This window comes from Ochlerotatus camptorhynchus, unplaced genomic scaffold, assembly GCF_037179485.1.
Source record: "Ochlerotatus camptorhynchus isolate MF236.1 unplaced genomic scaffold, CSIRO-AGI_Acam_v1.1 ptg000099l, whole genome shotgun sequence".
In the NCBI taxonomy this organism is placed as follows: Eukaryota; Metazoa; Arthropoda; class Insecta; order Diptera; family Culicidae; genus Ochlerotatus; species Ochlerotatus camptorhynchus.
The window spans coordinates 1,302,839-1,323,462 of record NW_027040589.1 but is presented as its reverse complement, the minus strand read 5'-3'; the positions used below and the strand labels follow the sequence as shown (position 1 = coordinate 1,323,462).

General features: G+C 41.0%; 1 protein-coding gene across 1 annotated transcript; it reads right to left on the bottom strand.

Annotated features, from left to right (window-relative positions):
* Window positions 1–12,803: 12,803 nt before the first annotated feature.
* On the bottom strand, window positions 12,804–18,482 carry LOC135698943 (uncharacterized). Its single transcript, XM_065219091.1, has 2 exons — window positions 14,604–18,482; window positions 12,804–13,457 (listed from the first exon to the last, which is right to left on the bottom strand). The coding sequence occupies exons 1-2, from the start codon at window positions 18,480–18,482 to the stop codon at window positions 12,804–12,806; spliced, it is 4,533 nt and encodes a 1,510-aa protein (XP_065075163.1).
* Between the last annotated feature and the right edge of the window lie 2,142 nt (window positions 18,483–20,624).

Sequence of the window (20,624 nt, the reverse complement as noted above, 5' to 3'; positions counted from 1 at the left end):
ATTTATAACGAATAATTGAAACGTAAATAACAAAGAATAGGTCAATAGTCCCTATAATTGCTGAAAAATCATCTTCTTAAAAATGAACCTTACACGGGGCAAGAATTCCAACCCTATAATTATGAATAAAATTATACTAAAATGTCAAACAATCTGCATAATTGAGCATTTAAGTCTTCGGTAAGCTTGTTTTCACTAAATTAGGCCAAACCAGCTTCCTAATATATCATCAACAATTGTTTTCATTTGAATTCATTGGTAGTAGCTCATTTGTTATGGATTGAATAATATTGTTAAATTCAATAGTTAAATCGAGTTAACAATAACAGCTTTTGCTAGCATGATTAATAATCAAAAGGTTGTGTTTATAAACAAGCATTAATAGATTTCACTCAATTTAAGACGCATGTCTCTTTTGCCTCATAGCGGTTGGCACTCTTGCCCTATTGCAGTTTAAAAAAAGATTTGAGATGACATTCTGAAAAAATCGTAAACAACTTTTGACGAGATTTAACTTGCATTACATTGCGGTGTAGAGACTCCTATAAATATCCACTATTTGGCATATATAGAAGGTAAAATTGTTAAGGTTGCACTCTTGCCCCACCCCACCAGACCCTATTTCATTGATAGTTACAAACTGGATGCAGTTTTGATCTAATCTGCTTACAAAAGATGGAGTTTAATCTCATCTACCGAAAGCTATTTGGAAATTCCACAACAGTTCATTAGATTAACAATAACAGTAGAGGTACTCTAAAACAGAGTGTAATTGATCAGCGGGATGAATTTGAGCGCTGAAGTTTCGCATTATTGTGGTCATATATTTAATGTGAAAGGTTGCTGAAGAAGGATGAATTTTTAGCCCCTAAAACTCAAAAAATATTACCCTAGAAGCAAATGAATGAGAAATTTCAATGATCAAATTCACCCCGCTGATCAATTACATCCCTTTTTACGGTATTTCAATCCATTGGGACAGGCAATAGCTCTAATATAATCAATCAAGGGGCCTCTCTTATTACCTCAGTCGGTTAAGGCGCAGTTATAAAGAATGACCATGCTGGAGGCAGCTGAGATATTAGTCATGGGAAGAGAGTACAGGCTTAGAAAGCTCTTAATTCAGAACTGTGAAAGTGCTCAAGTTGAGGGGCGGAGTGAAGTCCCAGTTGAGACGTAATAATGCCAAGGAAGAAGAAGATAATCGATCAAAACAAACAAATATCATCTGCATAAAGTCCGAACAGAATCCTGCTCTTTCCGACTGGACCGGGTTTTACAGTGGTTAGGAATACTTGCTCCCCTCTAACCATTGAAAAACCCGGTTCAGTCGGGACGAGCTCGGTGTTATTCAACCGCAGCTTCCTTTTTACAGTGTCACAATGCTTTCGTCAAATAAAACCGAGCATTACACAGAACAGGAATCTACTCCTTTGTACACAATGTACTAAACTGTAACAAAATCATTCTCCTTAAAATGCTTTTGACATATTTTCCATCCAGCTGTGTTGATGTCCAAGCAGCCAAGTAATTTTGCCCACTTTTGACGTTGGATAACGTCTTTCGGCAACATACGGGGGTACAAAATTGAAAACAGTCATTTTGGATGCGTTACGAAAGTTTAAAAGATTTTGAACGATATTAAGGAATATTCCTAAAAAAGTAGAAGGGTCTGTGCCTAGGGGCACGAACGGAAGCTTGACGTAGGACCGCTAGTGGACGGAATAAATGTGAAGAGCATTTAGTTTTTTTTTTTTTTTTATATTAATTTATTTGTACAGGCTCAATCGAAAAAACTTTACAGAGCCGAGTTATCATTTGCATTATACATGATTCATGTCTTAAATCTAGAGTTAAAGGAATTGAACCGATTACTCGCGGTCGTCTCGAGGTTAGTGGAGATTTACAATTTTTTGGATGGGGAAAGGGAGAAGGAGGTTTGAAATATGATTTATATCATTTAGTTTTTTCAATTGATCAATTATCTATTATCACAACTTTTTTCGTTTTTGAATTGTAGGCGTACCAAATTTGTAGTAATCTTTTTCAAAGAGAAAGTTGATTAAGAGAATCAATCAAAATCACTTGCACATCTGCTTCCAAGTATGGTTACAAGATTACGACTCTGGAGAGCATTTTGTGTGGTCGTTCGGGGCTTGTGGTTCGGAATATGGACAAACAAGCACAGATAAATTCTATTCCAACTCTTTACTGATGTAAGCTGATGGCCCTGAAAAGGGCCGTTTTATTGAAGAAGACATCCATGGCCATTTACGCTTGGCAGGAACACCTTCAGCACACCTCGTAGACACCACCACGGCGAGCCAGATGACCGATGGCGGTTATCTCGAAGAACTTTGCGATGACGCTTGGCGCCTCCTTTACCAGACCTTTTCCTCCTTTGCCACGACCATTCAATTGTTGCTTGTTAGGTCTGAAGGAGTGGACTAGCTACCACCTTTCTATTGCTGCTATTCTGTTCACCACGCCGTCCGAAGCGAAAATGAGCTAATGCCATACAGCAGCGCTTTTTTATATCTTTTCAGGTTCAAGCAGAATAATGTGCAACCAAGTGGTATAAAAGCTACAAAGACTCCTCCCATTATGAGTAGTTTGCTATCAAGTAGCGACACTGGCTCTTTTCCTTTTGCGTACACGGCAGGAACTCAGCGATGAGTAAATTTGTCTCATGGTTTCCTCTGGGAAACCTAAAAAATCTGCCAGAAAATGAGGAAATTGACGAAAATTTTATTCAATCTCGGAGTAGTACCAATAGACTGAGTAAATCCAATCTTTACTTTTCTCAAATTCGGGAATTTTTCCCTGGAAAATCCTGGTAAAACCTGGAAAAACATAAGGCAAATTTACTCATCGCTGAGTTTCTGCACATTGTTTCTTATTTCAGAGATAACTAAACTCAAATTTGGGTCGTTCTCATTCGCCGTGATATCACCTTGAAAGATATCGGCACCGGTGGTTAGTGTGATAACCTCTCACTCCAGCAGGCCTGGGTCCAATCTCAGTCGGTGCCAACGGCATGTTCTAAGGCATAACATCTCTGATCACGCCTTCCTTCGGGAAGTAAAGCCGTTGGTCCCCGGTTGAGTTGATGGGTCGATTGGTAGGGTCCAGGTGTGGGAGCTGCCTCCCTGGCGTCGGTAGCATTGGAGCTCAGTACGGAAAACAAATCTCGCGTCACTTTTCAATAGGTCCTATCTACATTGATCGATTCTCTTCATCAACACTACCTTTCGTAAATAACTCGGCTTCACAAATGTTTCCTGCCGTCTTCTTCGAATTAGATGCTAGATTGTTGCTTCTTCCATCGAAAATATCCGGCCGTGGCGATTCAAAGTTGATGAAGGTTGATCAAAATAATTTGTACTCCTGCTTCCAGTTTGATTACATGAGCATTTTGTATGGTCGTTGGTTCTGAATATGGACAAACAGGCAGATGAATTCTATTCCTACTCTTTACTGTAATAAGCTTGGTGGCCCTGAAAAGAGCCGTTTTGTTGCCAAAGTTGGTGATGATTCAACCTCCGAAACCAAACAGAGTGCGTCTCTGTCACTTCAAAACGTAGATGACATCCATGGCCGCTTACGCTTGGCGTGTTTTAGGTGACAGAATCACGGATCTAATTTTTCAGGAACACCTTGAGCACACCTCGTAAATCAGACCGGAGATAAGTCAGACACCGCCATGGCGAGCCAGATGACGGATGGTAGTTATCTCGAAGAATTTGCGTTTGATTCTGCACAGTTCGAAAAAGTAGTGTAAATTTCTGTTCAATATGATGCACATAAATGGAGTGTCACATATCATATACGTTTACATTATATATCATGTAAAGTTCTGACACATTTCATGCAATGAAGCAAATATTGTATACAAAAGCCCATGTTTGTAAACAACATTGTTTACAAGTTGCTTGGTTGCGTGAAATGAAATACAAGTTTACGTGAATGAATGTTTACATCACTATTAAAATTCATAATTTTTATCTGTGTGAATATGGCGATGAGTGTGCAAAATATTACGTAATTCCATCGTCCCTATACGCACGCGCCCGATGATCGGAGGCGAATGCCACTTTGACTTGTTTCGTCTACTTACTACTCTCTGACGACTGTGCTGGGGAAGCAGCATATGTATGTAGGTAATTGGTGGATTTGTTAGTTAATTCGACGCTTTTGGACAATGCTGAACATTTACCAGTTTTACAATAGTTTCTGGTTGAAAATCAACATTCGGAAGCATTGTTATCTATGCGTAGCCATATTTATGATCGATTGGTGATAAAATTATTGAAATTGGATCAGGGGTAGCTGAGTTATTAACGTTAAAAATCTTTCTTAATTTGTTATATGTTCCATTTTCGGTTTTCACAAAGTGTACCCCCATATAGAAATCAAAGACGTAGTCCTACGTCAATATAATATACACAATTAAGTATAACACATAACAGACGTTATCCAACGCGAACCCTGCGGCCGTATCTAGTATACAACCCTTCCAACTTTTTCCACACCTTCGATGTTGAAGAGGGAAACTTCTCCATCCTCCTCGGGTTTTTCGAACAGCATCCCGCAACGCAGCAAGCTTTTTTGTCTGCTACCTTAATCATTCCAACTGCAGGGCTGTTACAACAGGCGCGGATTTCGCGAATTTCGCGGATTTCGCGATTTTCGCGGATTTGTCGCGGATTTGAACTTTCAGTCGCGAAAATCGCGGAAACATTAAATGATGTCGCGAAAATCGCGAAGGGACTGATGTGCTGTCACAAAAATTATGGAATTCATTGTAACCTTTCCGTCCCGGATTATAATTCCCTGAGGTCTGTCCAATGTGAGACATTTTCCTTTTTTCCAATATGAACATAGCAATTTTCGTTGTCAAATCATAAACGAATCGTATAAATGCGAGTAATTGCCATGTTTACCGGATATTCTAGGTTCTCCAAATCGTCCTGGAGTTCAGTTGATTTGTTCTACTATATCAACCAAGACTCCAATAATTTCTGTAGTATCGAAATATGTCCAAACAGATTCAAAGTGTCTATGTGGATTGTACCCGACCTATTGCTACGCATACAAGATGATCTGAAATCATTCTGGAGATCAGATTATTTTTTCCAAGACTAATTCAATATCTGTAGTAATATGCCCTAACAAATTTGCAGTGTCTATGTGGATCATGCCAACCTATTTCCGTGTATGCCAAATGTTCTAGGATTTCCAAATCGATATTTCGATACTACAGATATTATCCTAGTCTTTGTTGATCTAGTAAAACAAATCATCTGAACTGCAGGAAGATTTGGAGAACCTTGTTCATCTGGTATACGTGGAAATAATTAAACATTATCCATATAGACACTATGAATCTGTTTGGACATATTTCGATACTACAGACTTTATCCCAGTCATGGTTGGTCTAGTAGAATAAATCATCTGAACTCCAGAACGATTTAGAGAACCTAAAACATCTGGTATACATGACAATAGTTCATGCATGATCCACATAGACACTGTGCATCTGTCTGAAAATATTTCGATCCTAAAGACATTGTCCCAATCTGGGTTGATCTAGTAGATCAAATTATCTGAACTCCAGGACGATTTGAAGAACCTACAACATCTGGATTACTCGGAAATAGACGCATAGACGCTTTGTATTTGATTGGACATTTTTCGATACTACAGGCTACAGACATTATTGCAGTCTTGGTTGATCTAGTAGAACAAATCAACTGATGTCCTGGACGATTTGGAAAACCTATAATTTCCGGTATAGGTACATAGTAATAAGTGGTACATGATCCACAAAGTCACATATATACGATTCGAACATGATTTGACACCGAAAAGTGCTAGGTTCGTATTAGAAATAAAAAAATATGAAAATGTATCACCATTGGACAGAACCCAAGGAATATCCGTGTAAATACACAACCGCGACGTGACCAACAAGTGTGACTTATGAATCTCTGGTAATTTCTCGATTATGTGCAGGGTGTTTGGTTTGAATCGGAAAAAAAAATTGAGAAAACTAGAGCAAAATTAACTACCGTGCCGATTCAAATTTCGGACACTTAAACTCGAATTTCGGACACTTTTAAAAGTTGATTATCTCGGTCGAATATGATCCACATGTCTTGTAAATTTTAATTTTTTTTGACTAGTGCCCTCCATGATCATCTAACATTATTACTTTGTTTCTAACTGGATGTAATATTTAATTAAAAATGAAAGTGTCCGAAATTTGAATCGTCCGAAATTTGAATCGGAACGGTACATAAGATGGTACAGGCATAGAAAGCTCTCAATTAAAATGTTAAAGTACTTCAAAAAACACTAAGTTGAGAACAGGCAAAAATCTAAAATGCTATAAGCACTAAGCTTGTAATGCTATTTTTCGACAATGAAAACAGTTTTTTTTGTCGCGGATTAGTACTTGAAGTCGCGGATTTCTTTTGAGAAATCGCGGATTTCGCGGATCAAATTTAGAAAATCTTGTAACAGCCCTGCAACTGGCAATTCAATACAAGGTATGGCAGTGGTCTTCAGCTTTCTCCGAATGTCTGTCAATTATAAAGTTACAGCACATTATAAATCTAACACAAATGCAATAGAACTTACTTTCAACAAAATCTGTGTCAACAAAATGCTGGGAGCAAATTCACTCTGTCCCTGTTCCATAAACAGTGGCAACTTTTCTCCACTGCCTAAATTTGTTGCTAACCGAGTTCAGAACCCGAAAAAGAAGAGATTTGTCCTCGTTGCATCCCGGGATAATGCAACGATCCTGCAACAACAAAGAAAACGTTAAGCGGTGGAGCTTGCATTAACGTAGTGTAAAAATCAACTTTTTTTCGTGAATGCAAGCAATTAAATTATTGAAGCCACTTACCATTTTGTAGAAGATCACTTTTCGTATACTTCGATTAACTTTTTGGTCACCAAAACGTACAGAAACCATCAAATTTTCACTTTCAAATGTGAAAATTTTGATGCGAGTCGCGTTTGACAGCTGTTTACATTTTTTATCACCGCTATGACAACAGGGCCACGGGTGGCCGGTGGCTGGTTGGATTTTACTATTGCAATGGGTCTAATTGTAGACAAAATTCGTTCGGGTGGAGCCGGAACGTCTAACGACGGCAATAGCACAGACAAACAGACATAACACATTGAATATTTCTCACTGTAAAACATCGTCGCAAAAACATTACCGCCATCTATTGAATACACTGTGGTGGGTAGTACGCTGAACAGATGGCGGTAGTGTGTAAACGTCAAACGCAAGGGAATTGACTATGCGCGCCACAGGTGGCGGTACTACCAACTACGATACTTTTAAATTGACTGTTAAATGCTTGTTCGATGAACAACTTGCGAGTGTTATGTCTGTTTGTCTGTGGCAATAGTGTGCGTCGTTTCTTCCAGAAAGGGAAAAGTCAGCGTCAATTAAAGGCATAGATGGTTCACTATTATACAGATGCAAATCAATTCTTAAAGCACTTTTAATGAATTTTTGTTATTTTTTTTAATTTTAAATCATGGAAAACATCACGTTGCTGCACATCACGACTAACATTTGAAAATTGTATAATTTTTTTTTTATGAATTGATTTATTTGTACAGGCTCAATCGAAAAAACTTTACAGAGCCAAGTTATCATTTTCGTTATACATACTTAATCCTAATCGTAAATCTAGAGTTACAGGGATTGAACCGATTGAACCGAATACTCGCGGTCGTCTCGAGGTTAGTGGAGATTTACAATTTTATGGATGGGGAGAGGGAACTTATTTCTATTCAACTTGTTAGGAAAAAAGTTATTACGTGCAAATTTATTGAAAATTAGACACACTTCCACTAGGCATTCATCATACGATTTCATAACACGATCAAGTGGCGATCCAACCGTATAGAGCATTTTACGAGATGTTTGCGATGAGCTGATTTTCTCGCTTACTTTTTCATAGTGACGTTTCTGTTTTTGTAAACAAAGATTCTGACTTCAGTTTCTTGAAACTCTTAGCACTCCCACGCAAACTAACACCACCATCAGATAGGGGAAACATAACCCTTTCTGATTGTGGTGTAAGGTTTCAAGAAATTGACGTTTAAATCTCTGTTTACAATAATAGATAGGTTCACTTGAAAGTATGGAGCAGCGTGACAGCTTTGTTTTCAAGACTTGACCCATTTGAATAAATGTTGCTTCTATCTTTGACAATACAACAGCAAGACTAGCCTATGTTGGCAGGTTGAACACTCCTGTGAACTTCAGAGGAAAATTCCAAGGGGATTCTGAGGATAATTTCATGAAGTTTGTGAAAGACAATAACAAATACTGCTAATCCTTCTTTTACAATTAAATCTGAGAATAACTCCAGGAGATCTTCAAAGAAATTGGGAAAATAATTCCGTGAGAGATTGTCAGACAAAGGAGGGGAAATGAAAATGAATTCTTATGAGACTTTCAATGTGAGTAGAACTCTAAGGGAAGGAGTGAGATTCAAAAGGAAATCTGAAATAAATTCAATTAACATTCTGAGAATCTTTCCATAGGATTTCTTACTGAGGAGAATTTCAAGGCAATTCCTTGGAAAATTATAAGAAAATTGAATTCGGAGGATAGTTCCAACGACATTTTGAGAAATATTTGAATGGAATTGCGAGAAGTATTCAGACTATACTCTTTTGATATTATTAAGAGAATTTAGAGAAGCGTTCCAAGTCAATTTTTGAATTAATTCCATGAGATTATCAGAAAAATACGAGCGAATGATGTGGAGAACTCCAAGCAAATTTTCATGAGAAATCTCCGTTGAATAAGGAATGAACTATTCTGAGGTCCTAAGAACTATTTGAAAGTTCCCAAAATATTCCTGAAGTTAATGAAACTGCCTTGAAGCTGTTTTGTAGTTTGATGAACTAGCCTGATGCTCGCAATACTTCTCATCATTTTTTTTAACTTTTTCGGACTTCCTTAAGTTTCCACTATTGTCCTAACGATCATGAATCTTCTCTAAAGTTTTGTCGATTCACTGAATTCCTCGAAACTCGAAACTTTTTTTTTTAATTTATTAATTTCCCTGCTCTAGAATATCTCTGCTTTGAGGATATCTGTTCTTTCTTTAAGTTTTTTTAGCGCTTTATTAGTGAGATCAATATCTTTGTTGGAGTTCTCGAAACTTCTCTAAAGTATTTGGAGTTCTCATGAAGTACTACCCTGAATTTGACTGAACTGTCCTAAAAATGTTTAAGCTTCCGTGAGCATCTGGACTTATGTGAAAATTTCAAAATTTTCTGAACATCTCTAAAGTTCTCTGAAAATATGGAAACTTCTTGAAACTTCCCGTTAATTTAGTGAAACTAATGGAACTGAACTCCCCTGAAATTCCCCTTGTTTTTGGACCTTTACTAAACATAATTGAAATGCTACCGAAATGTTCATAAAAGTTCCTGAAGTTCTTGGATCTTCCCTTAAGTTCCATAGACTTTTATGAAGTTCTCGAAATGTTTCCTTAGGCTTCCCCTCCGCAGCGAAATAATTAATATAGTTTTATGATTTTCACTGAAGTTCTCATTGTCTGAAGTTTAAATTATCGAAACTAATTCATAACTTTTTCAATAGTCCAGAGTTTACTGATGTTTTTAAAACTGCTCAAAATATTTCTCAATTTCCTTAAAAAAAATTCTCTAGACTGTCCTGAATATTTCAGTATTTTTTAAAAGAACCCACCATTTTACTGGAATTGATTGAATTTCCTTTAAGTTCTACAATTTTCCTTAAGTTTTATAAATTTTATAACGCTCACGGAACTTTGCCTTTCCCTGGAAAGCCTGGATATCCTTGAAGTTTTGTATGATAACCTAGATTTCTATAAATTGATCAATTTTCTTATATATATTTATCATTCCCTGAATCATCTGAAGGTTTTGGATCAATCATAGAATTCCCGGAATATCCCATAATTCCAAGGAACTCCTTGTAAGTCGCTGCAAATTTCTTTAAGCTAAAGGGATTTTTCTGAGCGCTCCCGAAGTAATCGGAACTTCACTGAATATAATGAAATAAGCTAAAAATATCTAAAGTATTTTAGCAGTCTTTGGGATTTCTTGAAAAAATGTCTAACCAAATTTTCGAAACACCTTTGAAATGCTCTCACATTTTCAGGATGTTCATATAGTTTGTATTGCGTTCCAGAAATTTTCTCTGAGGAAACCGAAGTTTCCGGGAATTCCCTGAGCTTCTTGAAACTTCTTTAAGTTTGCTGCAATTTCCTTGAAAGTTTTTGAGTTTCCTGATTTTTCTTGACGTTCTCGCAGCTTTCGAAAACCTCTCAATTTTAATGAAGATCTCGGGTTCTGGTTTCAAATAAATGGAATTTTCGTAAACACCATTAAACTTCCCTGGAATTCTCTGGATTTCTGTGACGTTCCTGAAATATTTGAGAAGATTTCATAAATTTTCTGAAGGTATCTGTACTGAATTTCTCGGAACATCTTAAGGGTTAGCAGAACCGGTGGTGTAGTGGTAAGTGTGATAGCCTCTCACCCCAGCAGGCCTGGGTTCAATCCCAGTCGGTGCCGCTGGGATTTTCAGAGGCATAAAATCTCTGATCACGGGGAAGGGAAGTAGAGCCGTTGGTCCCCGGTCTATGAGTTGATGGGTTGATAGGTAGGATCCAGATATGGGAGCCGCCTCCATGGCGTCGGTAGCATTGATACTCAGTACGGAAAACAAGATCAACGGAAAACACATCAAGAAAAAAAACATCTTTAGGGTTCTCGATTTTATTTCAGTACATTAAGGAACTATCCTGCATTTGTCAGAATTTTAAACCAATCCAATCGTCTGGGCTAAAGTTTCGGGGACTTTCCCTTAAGATATCTGGAATTTCCCAAAGATCTCTAGATCTAGCTTTTCTGAGATAAATAGAACTTCTTAGAAGTTTCCACAATTTTGCTAGTACGAAACTTCCAGACATCAAAATCATGGAAAGTCATTTACATTCATTTCGTGCATTCATTTACATTCATTTGCTTCTAACTTTTTTCATCAACATAATTCCGTAAAATAGTGTTTGAAGCTTTTGTAGGCTTTGATATTAACTACATCTTTTGCAAACAATTCAAATCAGTTTCTCTTATGCATGATTAATCAGAGCGATAAGAACCCACCATTGTTTTTCAGTGAATTTAAATTGCATTCACTGAAAAACAATAACATGTTCTGCCAGCTCTAGTTCGTCATGCATAAAAGATTCAGATTTTAGTTATTAACAAAAGTTGTGAATAATATCAAAAGCTACAAAAGCTTCAAACACTATTTTACGGTATTCTGTTGATGAAAAACAGTTAGAGAAATGAATGCACGAAATGAATGTAAATGATTTTCCATCCCTGCCCCTACCTGTTCATTCTGTTGGTTTCCCTTGGCGGACTTCGGTTCGCGAGAAAATGGCCTTACAAGGTTGTAAACATGGAGTTGAGGCCTTTTCAATTGTTGGACTTGACATTACAAATGTTGTGATCTTAGACTTACTAAAATGAAGTAAGCGTTCAACTTCAGCCGCCGCCGGTGGTGTAGTGGTAAGCGTGACTGATTACATGAAAAAGTGACTTTAGTGACTTGGCCATAAAAAAAGGAGACTTTATAGTGACTGGCTTGAAAAAAGCGACCAAGTCATTTAAAAGTGACTCGCTACCAGCCCTGCCTAAGACTAACTTTTAATTTTCATTAATTCTTCCAAGAATTCAGGGAAGCTTCCTTTCATAATTCGCTTAAATTCTCCAGATAATATTAGTGCATTTCACCTCAAAAAAGTCTTAAAATTCTACTCTGAATTATTAATAATTTTTCGGAAATACCCTTGAAATTATCCTCGGAATTCCATTAAAAATCTTTTCAGAATTTAATTGAAATTGTACCCTCAAAATTCGATTCCCTTTTTTTTATAATATCTTCATGTTTTATTGTCAGTTATATTAATAAAGTTACATACATTCTATAAAAATTCTAAAGTTTTCGACGCTTACATCTGCAAAATTTGTATTAACTAAATAAAGGAACACTTTGCCTAACTGTTGGCCGAGCCAACTGGAGGGAGATTTCCGAAACAATGAACCACCACAGGAATTTTAGGTTGGTTAAAATTTCCTTTAATAAAGAATTAATTAGTTTTTAGAATACGGGTATATAAATTTGCTTACGTTTAGTGCCTCCTAACCTCCTTTACCACGATTCCACTGAGCCAGATCTCCCAATTTAGGTTAAGCTGCATGAATAGGTATACATTTAGGATAAGCTTTTTACTAATTCGTTTAGTTAGTTTAGGATTCAATTCTTACCTTTGTTCAAACTAGTATTACTAAATTATAGAATAAACAACTTGTAGGATAACCAATTGTAGGGTAATAAATTCTAGGGCAACCAATTCTAGAATAATCAATAAACCAACTGTAGGATAAATAATAATAGGAATTTATGAATCGTATGCAACTAATAATCCATCACTTCACAACTAACCACTTTTAATCGTAACTGACTAAGCTCAAAAAAACATCTAAATGCACTAGATTAAATTATTGCCTTACTACGATACCGTGGCCTTTGCATGAATCAGCAGTTTGCTTGTTCTCTCTCCCTGTCAAATTGCCTTTCATCGACCCTAACGCCAGTCATGCCAACGGTCGATGAAGACAAGGTGTTGTTAAGGTAGGTGCGTACCGTCCGAGGGACGTGACACTCCCCCCCGTACGTGGACCCGGTCCTCCGGTCCAGCTTACTCCGTCTCGCGCCTGACATCCAACACTGCCAGCTTCACCGTTGGCCGCTCGTAGATCCCGCTGATAGTCTGCACGGTAGCCTTACGAGTTTGTCCTCCGCTGGTTACCACTCCGATGACCCGCCCTTTGGGCCAACAGTTTCTGGGGTTCTCGTGGTCCGCAATGACCACAATATCTCCTACCTGCAAAGGTTTCATCTTCATGTGCCATTTCGAGCGCCGTGTTATATCGGGAAGATAATCCCTAATCCAGCGTTTCCAGAACAGGTTTGCTAACCACTGGGACGTTGGGAACCCTCGTTGTAACACCGCAGTATCCGCATCGATCGTCGTCAACGGCTTAGATCCATCAGATGAGCCCAAAAGGAAGTGGTTGGGAGTTAAAGCTGGTGCGGCTTCGTCGTCGATGGGCACGTGAGTAAGAGGGCGCGCGTTGAGTACACCTTCTATTTCCGTTAGAGCGTTCCTTAACTCTTCATCGCTTGGTCGTCGTACACGTAGAACTTCCACCAGATTGCGCTTGACCGATTGGACTAGACGCTCCCAACTACCGCCCATGTGGGGCGACGCTGGTGGGTTGAAGTGCCAAGCCGTGGATGAAGTAACGAACTCGTTCATTAGTTGATTTTGGTCGATTACCTGATGGATCTCCTGTAGCACCCGGTTGGCACCCACAAAGTTGGTTCCTCGGTCGCTATAAAAGGCTACAGGTGTACCTCTTCGAGCGATAAAGTTTTTTAAAGCCATAATGCAAGAGCTTGTTGTGAGAGTGTTGGCTACCTCAATATGGACGGCTCTTATCGTCAGGCAAGTCAGTAGAACACCCCATCTTTTTTCGACCCTTCGACCCACAGATACCTCAATTGGGCCAAAATAATCGACCCCCACATGTGCGAATGGCCTTGTGTATGCGGACAGCCTTGCTGCTGGAAGATCGGCCATTTCTGGTGGCCGAGGAAGAGCGTCTCGGTTTTTGCACCACTGGCAGTTCTTGCGAATTTTGGCTAGAGTCTGTCTCAAACGGAAAATGCTAAATTTTTGACGGACTTCATTGACAACGATCTCGTAGTTGCGATGCAAATATTTTTCGTGGTAATGTGCAAGTATTAACGATGTCACTGGGTGAACTGGTGGTAGAATAACAGGGTTCTTCGCGTCACTATGTAAATAGGAGCACACTCCGGTTCTGCCTTTCATTCTCATGACACCCAAGTCATCTACAAATGGACTCAATTTATAGATAGAGCTGGTCTTCGGAATCTGCTTAACTGTTGCCACTTTTGCATCCAATGTTGCGACTTCATCCTGGTATACATCCCGTTGCGCTTGTCGAAAATGGTATGCTTCAGCTTTTCGTAGCTCCTCGGATGACAGAGGTCCAGAAACAGGTGAATCTTTGCAATGACGACGTCGGAGATTCGAGCAAAATCGGAGTACGTATCCAGTTACCGCTAACAGCCGCCGCCAACTTGAAAATCTGCAAACGTCGATTGCCGGTTCCGGAGCTTTGTAGTGAAGAAGTATACTGGGTCTCATGTCTTCCTCAGTGGAAAGAGATTTCAGTGGAAGCTCGGGCCATGTCTCCTCTGTTTGCATCAGGAACTCAGGACCCCTAAACCACCTGCTTCTGGATGAAAAATCGAGATGGTCCCGCCATCGTGTTCCATCGTCAGCCACGTTCATTCGGGTTGGTACCCATCTCCACTCTTGGAGGTTTGTTGACTCCAAAATTTCGCTAACTCTTGATCCTACGAATGCGCTGTACCGTTTGTGGTCGGCTCGTAGCCAACAAAGTACATTCCGAGAATCGGTCCAGAATGTGCGTTTGGAGATTTTCATTGTCAGGTTTTGTGTAACGCTAGCCGCCAGTCTGCAGCCGAGAACAGCAGCCTGGAGCTCCAGCCGTGGAATTGAAGTGTACTTGATAGGTGCTACCCGTGTCTTGGCAGCCACCAGCGCGCATTCCACGTTACCGCCTTCCGTTAATCGCAGGTATACGACCGCCGCCATGGCGCTTTCGCTCGCATCTACAAAAACGTGCATTTCGATAGTAGCAGCTTCCGTTGACGTCACAATTTGCCGGTAGCATCTAGGAATCCGCAGTTGTTCTAACTCTGGCAGCAAACGTACCCAATCACGCCATCTCTCGAACAAATTCTCAGGAATACTCTCGTCCCATTGAACATTAGCGCGCCATACTTCTTGCAGGAGGATTTTCAGCAGGATCAGGAAATGATCGATGAGACCTAGTGGATCGTAAATTGTCATTAGCGTCCGGAGAATCTCCCTTTTTGTAGGGCAACGACTTCCATTGAGCAACGCTTGATCAAATCTCGTCCAGCAAATCTTGTACTTGAAGACATCATCTCGCGTATCCCACCACATTCCCAGTATTTTCTGGTTTGCTAGCTCGGTAGTAATATTTAAGTCCTTTTCAACCGCCTTCTCTCCGTTCATTTTGAGTTGTACCAATGACGAGTTCGATACCCAATTACGGATCTCAAATCCACCTTGCATGTGTATGAACCGTACTGCTTCAGCCAGCTCAACCGCTTTCTGTTCCGTTTCTACGCTTATCACCATGTCGTCCACATAGTGCCCTTCTTTGATGACGGCTACCGCTTCCGGAAATTCTTCCTCGAATCTGTCGGCGTTCCTGTTCTTCACATACTGGGCCGTGGCTGGGGAACAGCTCGCTCCGAAGGTCATAACTTGCATTATGTATGTGCTCGGCCCGTCTTCATCACGATCACCCCACAGGAAACGCTGGCAATGCTGGTCTTCGGGAATGATCCCCATCTGGTGGAACATCTCTCGAATGTCCGCACACACACCGATCCGATACTCCCGAAACCGATATAGTATGCCAACCAACGATGCTAGTAGATCTGGACCAGTGAGGAGTGCCGAGTTCAAGGATATTCCATACGCTTGTGCGGCAGCGTCCCAGACAATCCGCACTTTTCCGGGTTTATTTGGGTTAAATACCGGGAAAATAGGCAAATACCAAACCCGATCGTACTTTGCTGCAAGCTCCTCCGATGTCAACTTACGGATGTAGTTTTTCGTCCTATATTCCGCAATCTTCTCGTTCATGGTATTCGCCAGATCCTCATCCTTTTCCATGCGCTTCTCCAAACATCTCCAACGACGAACTGCTACAGCTTCATTATCCGGCAAACGAATTTTATCAGAACGCCACAGCAGTCCCGTTTCGTAGCGGACTCCGTTGAAGTGTGTACGAGATTCAAGCAGTGACATGGCACGTTCGTCATCTTTAGACATTCGGAGCTGGTTCGGCTTGACTACCAAACTGTCGATGGAAAAGTAGTCTTTTACCATTTGGTTGAGATATGTTTCGCTTTGCTCGTTGCAGGTACAGATATGATAAGTGTGACTGGTGTTGTTTAACGAGTTCTCCATGGTCCAACCACCATACACCGTCCAGCCGAGATTTGTTTTCACGGCAATCGGTTCACCTATCGTTCCCTCGCGGCTCCGACGAACTAACATGAGATTGGCGTGCCGTAGACCTATCAGTATTCGCGGGCGGACGTTTGAATAAGATTCAACCGGCAATCCACGTAAGTATGTGTGCTTCTCCGCGAGATGAGCCATATCCAAAGATTGGAAAGGTAACTGCAACTCTTCAACCGTTCTTACGTCCTGAAGCCACGTTCGTTTCCCTCCGTGTCCGCTGATCTCAATGTTTACACTCCTTGAATTGGACTCGTATCGGTGTGTGCCACCCGTCCACTTTAGACAAAGTGGAAGGACATCTCCAGACAGATTTAACTCCTCGGCTAATTCCTGGTCGATTAGAGTGAGCTCCGATCCGTCGTCCAAAAAGGCGTGACACTTTGCCTGCACTCCATTTCCAAACAGAGTTACTGGCAAGTAGCGAAAAGAACCGGGACCCATACCAGACTGGTGTGTATTCACATTGCGTTCTTCATTCTGACTTTGCGGTTCACGTGTGTTAAGTGCGCCTCTGCTCGGTCCTGCTGGAACAGACATATCCTTATGGAGTAATACATGATGCTTGAAGGTGCAACCATTCTTCCCGCAAACAACAGAGTTGCAACCACCTTTGTGCTGCCGTAAACACTTGCGGCAAAAGTTGAATCCACGAACTGTCGCCCATCTCGCTTCGTACGATAGCTCCTGGAATCGCTTGCATTTCCCGAGATTTTTGCAATCACCCTTGCATGCCGGGCAAGGTTTGCTGTCTCCGGTCACTGTGCTGCTTGGAGCCGAATGCTGTTGCTGATGTTTGTCCTTGGCAATGACCTCTGAGTGAGTATTCACGTACTTTTCCTTTCGAACTCGTTGAAATTCCTGATTCTTGCTCCCTCGGCACTGAGGCTCGAACACCACGTTCACATCTTCCGCCAAATTGTAGATCCATTGGCTGAAGGTGGTCAGTTGCACCTTGGAAAGCTTCCTTTTGTACCGCGCCCAGTCCAGTCGTATTTGCGGTGGCAGTTTCTTGACGAACTCCTTCAGCAGCGTCATATCAAACATGTACTCTTGTGCTCCACAAGATTCTACAGTGGCACACAGATTTTGTACCTCCAGAGCAAAATCCACAAGCTTGTCCATAGCGTCAGGCTTAATACTCGGCATCGACACAATTTTGTCCTTCAGGTACTCGATTATTGTCTCCGGCCTTCCGAAACGCAATTTCAATGCACTGATCGCTCTTTCCACAGTTTCAGGTCGCATTAAGAAACTTCGAACGGCATTGAATGCGTCCCCCTTCAAACAGTTTCTCAAACGAATCATGTTTTCGGCTTCGGTATACCCGCACATCTTCGTAGTATCCTCATACGTAGACAGGAACATTGGCCATTCCTCAGGATTACCGTTAAATTTAGGTAACTCGCGGGGAACGACCTGGCGCGCTGCTAGTTCGTTTTTGGAGAGTTGGTTGTTGCGTACGGGCCTGCTGGCGTCTTTCCGTATTTTCCTGGTTGGTTTCATCGTCGATCTCCTGCGTCGCCTGTCATCGTCATCACGATCCGTTTCACTGACAGATGTTGGCTCTTCTCCGGAACCCTCGCTCGAATCTTCGCTGGAATCGTCATCCTCCCACGAATCTTCAGTCTCGCTTTCGTTTTCCGAATCAACGCTGGAATCTTCGATCGACGTACGCTTCTCGTCTCGATGCTTCAACCAATCCACCACTTTCTTACGGGAAATCTGCAGATCAGGAACAGACTCACCACTGCCTTCCAAATCAGCCATCTCCTTCAGGACGTCAAATTTCTTCTTCACTAATTTCCGCTTACGACGTATCTCTTCCTGCATCAATGCTTCTTCTGCCTCAATCCGCTTAAGTTCCACATCCAAACGCGCCTTGGCTGATGCTGCCGATGCAACTGAACCTCGAACTGAACCGGCTTTCCGCACTATCGACTGTACTGCCGCCTTCACACGCTCCTTGTTTCCGCTCGTTGTAGCAACTGGAACTGCTCCACGTTGCCCATCCGAAACACCAACACCATCGGCCCGCTTCGCTGTAGCGGTCACCTTCTTCGCACATTTCGCATTACTTGGCCGAACCACCTTCTTGATGAACGATTTTTTTTTCTGCACTGGTTTCTTCCTTCGGGATTTCACACATTTGGTTGCTTTCGCGGTAGCGCATTTCAAGCAAACCCAACTATGGTCCATGACGTCCGCGGAAACACCCACACACGAGAAATGGTGCCACACATCGCAAGTGTCGCATTGCACCATATCATCATCGTCCAGCTGATCGCAATTCGCACAAGTACTCTGAACCACCTGGCTTTATGCACTGGATTGGCACGATTTTGAGATTTGGGAGTCGAGCTCGCGACTGCGTCGCTATGAGGACTTTTATCCGACATCGTTCCTTGGTAAACGAAATTTTAATTTGTTGGCCGAGCCAACTGGAGGGAGATTTCCGAAACAATGAACCACCACAGGAATTTTAGGTTGGTTAAAATTTCCTTTAATAAAGAATTAATTAGTTTTTAGAATTCGGGTATATAAATTTGCTTACGTTTAGTGCCTCCTAACCTCCTTTACCACGATTCCACTGAGCCAGATCTCCCAATTTAGGTTAAGCTGCATGAATAGGTATACATTTAGGATAAGCTTTTTACTAATTCGTTTAGTTAGTTTAGGATTCAATTCTTACCTTTGTTCAAACTAGTATTACTAAATTATAGAATAAACAACTTGTAGGATAACCAATTGTAGGGTAATAAATTCTAGGGCAACCAATTCTAGAATAATCAATAAACCAACTGTAGGATAAATAATAATAGGAATTTATGAATCGTATGCAACTAATAATCCATCACTTCACAACTAACCACTTTTAATCGTAACTGACTAAGCTCAAAAAAACATCTAAATGCACTAGATTAAATTATTGCCTTACTACGATACCGTGGCCTTTGCATGAATCAGCAGTTTGCTTGTTCTCTCTCCCTGTCAAATTGCCTTTCATCGACCCTAACGCCAGTCATGCCAACGGTCGATGAAGACAAGGTGTTGTTAAGGTAGGTGCGTACCGTCCGAGGGACGTGACACTAACTGTTTAATCAAAGATTGTTTTGTTGCTCTTGTAAATGTTGAGAAGACTGGATACATAAACTTTTCTGGTTCCATGCGACGAAGCCTAGGGTCTAGATGAGCTAATAAAGACTTCTGATAGAACCAGACATTACGACTCCTTGTGCACTTGAAAATGCGATGAACGATAGTGTCAATTTCTCCTGGACATAAGGCACATAATGGGTCGATTGTTGGATTTTGGCGATGAAGAAGCTGGTTGTGGGGAATCCTCTCATGTATCATGAGATACCACGCTGACCGTTGCTCAGCTGGAAGCAGGCTGGAGTGAATGTTTTTAAAGACCGCTTTCCAGTTTATCTGCGAGTCGGTGAAGGTCGGTGGATCCGGAAGCAGCGAAAGGTAATGTTGGTACAAACCACTCGCCGTCAGGTTCTCCAAAAGATTGGAGAAGAGATATGACATTTCCTGCAATGCCAACCTAGCGTGCTGAAATTCTGCAGGGATACTTGGGACGTTCGGTGGATTACCAGATCCTTCCAGAAAATCGGCTAGCAGTGTAAGTTGATCCAATGACTTTACCAATCGATTCAGTAGAAGAGCTTTTGATTTCATCGCTGGAGAGTGTAGGTTTAAACCACCACGGTTTTTGGGAAGCGTAAGATTTTGAAAGGAGATCTTGAACTGTTGAGGGTGCCCCATCCACAGGAACTTTCTCAGCTCAGTTATAATGCGAGCTTCGTAGTTTTTTGGCAAGTACACGATAGAGGCCACGTACCACATTTTTGAGCACACATACGTGTTTAGTAGTGTCACTCTTAGAGTAAGTGGCAAGTTTCTGAGACTTTGTTCCCAAATCCGCTGTTTCATACCCGATAAGATCGAATTCCAGTTGAGATCTCTGGCAGTTCGGGTATTCTCGCAATAAAAGATACCTAGGATCTTGACGTGGTTCTCAATTGAGAGCCACTCGGTAGCTTCAGTTAAGTTGATGTTGCCTATCATTAAACCCACAGTTTTGCTTCGGTTGAGAATTGCTCCTGCTTCTTCACCAAAGTTTGTGAACAGCTCAGAGACTTGCACTAACATTCCTTCGTTTTCCAGGAACATCGAGATGTCATCTGCGTAAGCATTAATTATCACACCAGGAAAAGCTCGCCTTAATACGTCCAATAGAGGTTGCATATACAGTACAAAAAGTAACATTGACAAGGGATCTCCTTGACGGACCGAACGCTGGATGTGGATTTCGGGAGTTAGATGACCATT

Excerpts from the sequence above, each read along its gene's own strand:
- LOC135698943 (XM_065219091.1), bottom strand. The coding sequence starts at position 18,482 with ATGGACCATAGTTGGGTTTGCTTGAAATGCGCTACCGCGAAAGCAACC. Across the intron at positions 13,458-14,603 it reads TCTGGACCGATTCTCGGAAT|GAGATCCATCAGGTAATCGA; the intron begins GTACTTTGTTGG and ends CGGGTGCTACAG.